Raw genomic sequence first — 7,026 nt, forward strand, 5'->3', positions numbered from 1 at the left:
TTTATTGGATATAGATAGTCAGAAGTCAAGGGGGATTGATAGAGAGGGAAAGAGAAAGACACCTGCAGCACTGCTTCACCACTCAAAAAGCTTTCCCCCTGCAGGTGGGGACTGGAGGCTCAAACTCTGGTCCTTGCACATTATAACATGTGTGCTTAACCAGGTGCACCACCACCTGATCCCTAATTCTCATGTGTTTACAGTCGAAGGAAATACACGCAGAATTAAGTACATTCCCAATTTCTCTTGCCTGTTGAGATATAGTGTTATTCCTTAAGTCTCCTATCTTTAATGCCAAAGCCAAGTACCTAGCGATTCTTTCATAGGAGTATTTTTCATGTTTAAAATTATTTGGGGGCCCGAGTTAACTGCACACCAGGTTGAGTACACGCATTACAATGTGCAAGGTCATGGGTTCAAGCCTTTCCCTCTGCTCCCTCTTTCTCTTCCTCTCCTCTCCCTCCCCTCCTCCCTCAATTTCCTCTTTCCTATAAAATACATATATTGAACTATTTGGGATGCATGGAATATGTGCCTAATACAATTATATGTGAATTTTACATTAAGGAAATTTATAATAAATTCAGATTTCACAAGTATGAGGACATCGATTTGCAAATATTTAGGACAAAAAATGTATATTGATTATCTTCCAGCATGTGTGTGAGAACCAGGAAAGATAGTTGTTTCTGAGGGATAGTGACTGCTAAACTTGAGTAGTTATTTTTAATTTTAAAAAAATATTTACTTATTTATTTATTTACTCTCTTTTGCTGCCCTTGTTTTATTGTTGTAGTTATTATTGCTGTTACTGATGTCGTCATTGTTGGGTAGGACAGAAAGAAATGGAGAGAGGAGGGGAAGACAGAGAGGGGTAGAGAAATATAAATACCTGTAGATCTGCTTCATTGCTTGTGAAGCGACTCCCCTGCAAGTGGGGGGCTGGGGGTTTGAATTGGGATCCTTATGCCTTTCCTTGCGCTTTGCGCCACCTGCGTTTAACCCTCTGAGCTACCACCTGACTCCCGAGTAGTTATTATTTTGTAAAACTATCTGTGGAAAGAGGATATACTACCTTAGAGAAATATAGAATTAACACTGATTTTAATTAGAAAGTATGGGGGAAGGATTTGGGCGGTAGCGCAGCGAGTTAAGCACACATGGCGCAAAGTGCATGGACCCTGTAAGAATCCAGGTTAGAGGCCCCAGCTCCCCATCTGCAGGGGGGTCGCTTCGAAAGCGGTGAAGCAGGTCTGCAGGAGTCTATCCTTCTATCCTCCTCTGTCTTCCCCTCCTCTCTGGATTCATCCTGTCCTATGCAACAACAACAACAATAGCTATAACAACATCAACAATAACAACTACAACAAGGGCAACAAAACGCAAAAAATAGCCTCCAGGAGCAGTAGATTCATAATGCTGGCACCGAGCCCTGTGATAAGGCTGGAGGCAAACAAACAAGCAAGTTATCTGGTAGTCACATATCCCATGAAAATAATGAGCATACATTCAGGAAAAATGGATGGAACTGGAAGTTATTATGCTAAATTAAGTAAAGAAGTGAAAGACAACTACAGGATGGTTTCAGTCACATGTGAAATACAAAAAAAAAAAAAGAAAAAGAAAAATAAAATACACAAAACTAGAACAGAGAAACTTGTGAAAATGATAACCAAACAAATTCTCAGATTCTATTAAAATTATTGTTATATGGGCAAATGGGGGAAGGAGATGGGGGACGTAGGGAAAATATTTTTTTTTTGTTTTTGGTGTGATGGGGTAGGAATATGGGTGGTGGGTTCAATAAGTTGTGTAAACACAAATATACAAAGAAATAGGAAAGTAAACACATTTAAGGGCCATTTACCTATCTTGGGGATTTTCTCAAGTTCTTTCTTTCTTTCTTACTTTATTTATAAAAAAATAAACACTGACAAATCCATAGGATAAGAGGGGTACAACTCCACACAGTTCCTACCACCAGGACTCCATATCCCATGCCCTCCCCTGATAGCTTTCCTATTCTTTAACCTTCTGGGAGTATGGACCCAATATCATTGTGGGATGCAGAAGGCGGAAGGTCTGGTTTCTGTAATTGCTTCTCTGCTGTCAATGTCCAGGGAAGTCTGGTCGACATCATGCTAGCATCAGGAACCTGGAGGCTGAAAAGAGAGTTAACATACAAAACCAAGAAAATTGTTGGTTAATCATGAACCTAAAGCCTGGAATAGTGAAGATGAAGAGTTGGGGGGGGGGTCTCCATTTTGTAGCTAGCTAGTAGGCATGTTTTAGTTATATTCCAAGTATGTTGCACATATTGTCTTGTGAAATACTGACCAGATGCTATGAAAGAGTACATTTCCCCAGTTCTCATAGAGATTGAGCTTGCGGTTGTAAATGCCCATTTCACATACTGGGAACCAATATTTTCACTCAGATTGGTGGAAATCAAAGCCATGGTCTTAGTCCATACAAAGAATAGTTTCTCCTCTCTTCTCCCCCCCCAAAAAAAAACTGCAGAGAAATTAATATAATAATAGTGTTATTATTGTTGCTAATGTTACTTTACTTTTGAGGCACTAAGGCTTCTACACATGTATGAATAACTCATGTGAAATTATCATAGGCAGCCCAAGTCTACATCATGACCTTTTTTGTGTTTCCTCAGTCTTATGACATACTTCAAAAACTGGCTTACATTGAAAAGAAATTAAGTTGATGCTTTGCCTTAACTTTTCTTTTTGTTCTCATTGTGTATAAGTTTCTTAAAGACTGAATAATATTCTACATTTTATATTTAATTTCATACCTTAGGTAATGTTTCTTTTCACATGCATTATTCATTATAGAGATTACGTATAGACTTTCATAATAAAATAATGTTACATTATTAAAGTCTTACCACAAATTCATTATATAGCTTCTAGTACAAAGGAGAGAAACACTAAGTTCTTTACCAAATTATGATTTTCACTTGCTTAAGAATTAAAATAGTGTCAGAGAGAGAAAATTAAGGTAAAAATTGATTCCTACATCTGCTGAAGATTAAATACATAAGCAGTAAAGATGTGGTACAACATGTAACAACTTGTTAAGGGACAAAAGGAAGTTTAGAAAATTTATTGAAAAACTTTGTCATGTGCATGACTAGGGTTCAAACCTGGCCTCCTCCATATTGAAGCAAGCTTCAGTATTGTGGTCTCTTTCAGGCTCTCTCTGTCTTACATATGAAACAAAAAACTAATAGTTTAAGTGAAAAAAAAGTAGTAATTAAAGAAAAAAGGTGATAATTGTAAGTTACTGTGACATAATTTTGTTGTGTAATTTGCCTTTCAGAAAGTAGAATCAGTGAAATCTGGAAAATCTGGAATGCTGGAAATTGTTAGTGGTAGGTAGAAGAACACATTCAGTTTCTCTTTAAGTGGAGAGATAGATAACTAGGAAATTACCTAAAGTACTATAATTTAACAGAAAAATAAGCAGTAAATTCAGTGTACATAAATGTATGAGACAATAAGCTTGTGACTCATTTGACTAATTGAAGTAAGGTTCCAAATGATGGTGATACTTTAAATTAAATGAAAAGAAGATAATTACTTTTGTTTATTTTATGTTTATATGTGTGCATGTGCCTCTCTCTCTCTCCATCTCCCTTTGTGCATTGATAGAGAAGGAGAAATTAGTGATGGGGAATGGGCTTGAACCTATCATACACATGACAAAGAAGCACACTATCTAACTGAACTATTTTGATGGTGTGATAATTAGTTTTGTCAGTATTTATAGAAAAATTAGACTAGAGAGGAGATTGACATTTCCCTATTGTCTATACCTTTAAATGAAAACGGAATACTGGAAAACAACCACAAGATATTCTAAGTGTTCAGTGTTCAACAACATTATATAAAGACTCTTTTCAAATACAACTTTTTTTATATAGAATTTATAATTCTATGCATTTGAAAATGAAAATTTTGTTTTCTCTTATCTAGAATTTTAGAAATATATTGAAGTTTTTTTTAATTATGACTTTTCTGCTCTTAACTTGATTCTCACATGTTCATGACTTCTTTCTCTACTTTCCAGCTATAAGTTGTGTCCCTACCAGATGCACAACTCTACTACGATAATGGAATTTCTTCTGATGGGGTTTTCAGATGTTTGGGAACTACGGATCATACATGCCTTGTCCTTCTTTCTCATGTATTTGGTCACTGTAATAGGGAATGTTCTTATTGTTACAGTCACCACCTTTGACAGGAGTCTTCACACTCCCATGTATTTCTTCCTCAGGAATCTGTCCATCTTAGATGCATGCTACATCTCTGTAACAGTTCCTAACTCATGCATCAATTCCATGCTTGACAACAGCACCATTTCAAAGGTTGGGTGTATAGCTCAGGTTTTCCTTGTGGTTTTCTTTGTATATGTGGAGCTTCTGTTTCTCACGATCATGGCCCGTGACCGTTATGTGGCCATCTGTCAGCCTCTCCATTACACTATGATCATGAGCCCTCGGATATGCAGCCAAATGACACTGGCTTCCATACTCAGTGGTCTCATCTATGCAAGTATGCACACTAGTAACACATTCCGGTTACCCTTCTGCCAGTCCAATGTCATTCATCAGTTTTTCTGTGACATCCCCTCTCTGTTGAAGCTTTCCTGCTCTGACATATTTAGCAATGAGATGGTGATTATTGCTTCTAGCCTGGGGATTGGCGGTGGCTGTTTTATCTTCATCATCAGGTCTTACATTCACATATTTTCTACTGTGCTCAAGTTTCCAAGTGGAGCAGATAGAACAAAGGCCTTTTCGACCTGTGTCCCTCACATCCTTGTGGTGTCTGTCTTCCTCAGCTCAGGCTTCTATGTATACCTGAGACCATCTGCAATCACTGCCACAGTCCAGGACATGGTTCTCTCAGTTTTCTATTCCATAATCCCCCCACTTTTCAACCCTATTATCTACAGTCTTAGAAATGAACAAATAAAACGTGTCATCAAGAGAATGATGGGAAGAATGTTTTACTCAAGAAATGTATAAGAAGTTGATGAGACTAACTTGTCTTAGAGGGTAAAATATAAATATATATTTTTGGAAGTAGAGATAAATGACTTGGGTTATATAGAAATAATGATGTAAATTTAGTAACTGATGTTCTAAAATTATTACTTATCAAAATCTTTCTGTTTTGGATTAATTGACTGTGTACAAAAAGTAACATCTGGTTTTGGGAATGGGCTGGTGGCACACCTGGTTGAACACACATGTTGCAATGTGCAAGGACCTGGGTTCGAGCCCCCAGTCCCCACCTGCAGGGGGAAAGCTTCACAAATGGTGAAGCAGGGTTGCAGAAGTCTCGCTATCCCTCCCTTCCCTCTCGATTTCTGTTTCTATCCAACACATAAATAAAGATAACAAAAAATTAAAAAAAGAAACATCTGGTTTTACAAATGAGACTACGGCTCATACTTTGACAAAAACTCTTGCCAAAAATTTGAGTCTTAAAATGTCAAAAATGTTTTCATTATTACTAAAATATAGATAAATTCTATTTATTTCTATTTCTTTATTTTGGATACAAACAGAGAAATTGAGAGAAGGGGAAGATAGACAAGTATAGAGAGAAAGATACCTGTAGCACTGCTTCACTACTCTTAAAGCTTTCTCTGTGCAGGTGGGAACCAGGGCCTTGAACCTAGGTGGTTGAGCATTGTAATATGTGCACTCAATGGGTGTGTCACCACCTAGCCCCCTGTTTAGTGTTTTGTTCTATGGTTATCTACTCTTCAGAATGTAATCCTAGAACTAAATAGTGCCACTTATTGTGTTTGGAAAACTACATTTGGTATTACAGCAAAATAAAAATGTCAGTTATTTAAAATTAGCATGGAAGCCATGTTCTTTTTGAATATTTTTTAAACATTATTTTTAAATATATTTAACTATTGACTACATTTACGGAGATACCTTTATGTAATCAGAAAAAGACAAAGATCCATTATAGTTGTTATCAGAAAAAAAAAACACTTGCTAAAATATATGCTTAAGTGCTTTGGAGATACGTTTTCTTGAGGCTTATATTTTAAATATTTTTTCTTACTTGATTAAAATAATGTACAATTTCTCTTCTCACTTTTAACTGCATGCCTTCTCCATCCATCTGCTAAGGTTATTGAGGAGTAAAATTATTCATTTCTTTCACTTTTGACAGTGTTATCTAAAATATTTATTATTGGTCACAACATTTTAAAAACAGTCAAAACATTAAAACACACAAATATACATTTTTAACTCAGGAGTTGGGAAAATAATCTCTCTTGGTGTACTGCTTTGCCATGTGTACAACCCAGAAGTAAGCCTGCCCTTTGTTCAGTGCTGCGTTTTTTTTCTCTCTTTCTCTCACTCTTTTTTTTGCTCTCTTTTTCTCTTTCATCCTCTCTGTTAAAACAATCATCCTTGGTGGTCCGGGAGGTGGCGCACCGGATAAGGCTTTGGACTTTCAAGCTGAGGTCCCGAGTTCAATTCCTAGCAGCACACGTACTAGAGTGATATCTGGTTCTTTCTCTCTCTCCTATCATTTCTCATTAATAAAAAAACACAAACACACACACACACAAACATCCCCAAGCAGTGAAGCCTTGGTGACAAAAGTAAAACCAGGAGTTAATAGTAAACAATGCAAGCATACGCAAACTTTATTTATTTATTTTTAATTATCTTTATTTATTGGATAGAAACAGCCAGAAATAGGGTAGGGGGAAATAAAGAGAGAGAGAGAGAGACAGACAGAGAGAGAGAGAGAGAGAGAGAGAGAGACACCTGCAGCACTGCTTCACCACTTGTGAAACTTTCCCCCTGCAGGTGAGGACCAGGGGCTCGAACTTGAGTCCTTGTGCACTGTAATGCATGTGCTTAACCAGGTATGCCACTACCTGGCCCCTCATATACAAAATTTAGACATACATTTTGACATTCAAGTGAAGTATAATATAGACGATATAATATAATATAGACATCAG

General features: G+C 36.9%; 1 protein-coding gene across 1 annotated transcript; it reads left to right on the top strand.

Moving 5' to 3' along the window:
- The first annotated feature begins 4,108 nt into the window (after window positions 1-4,108).
- On the top strand, window positions 4,109-5,047 carry LOC103107606 (olfactory receptor 14C36). Its single transcript, XM_007516421.1, has one exon. It carries the CDS (start codon window positions 4,109-4,111, stop codon window positions 5,045-5,047), a length of 939 nt encoding a protein of 312 aa, XP_007516483.1.
- Window positions 5,048-7,026: the final 1,979 nt, after the last annotated feature.

Source organism: Erinaceus europaeus, chromosome 2 (assembly GCF_950295315.1).
Source record: "Erinaceus europaeus chromosome 2, mEriEur2.1, whole genome shotgun sequence".
NCBI lineage: Eukaryota > Metazoa > Chordata > Mammalia > Eulipotyphla > Erinaceidae > Erinaceus > Erinaceus europaeus.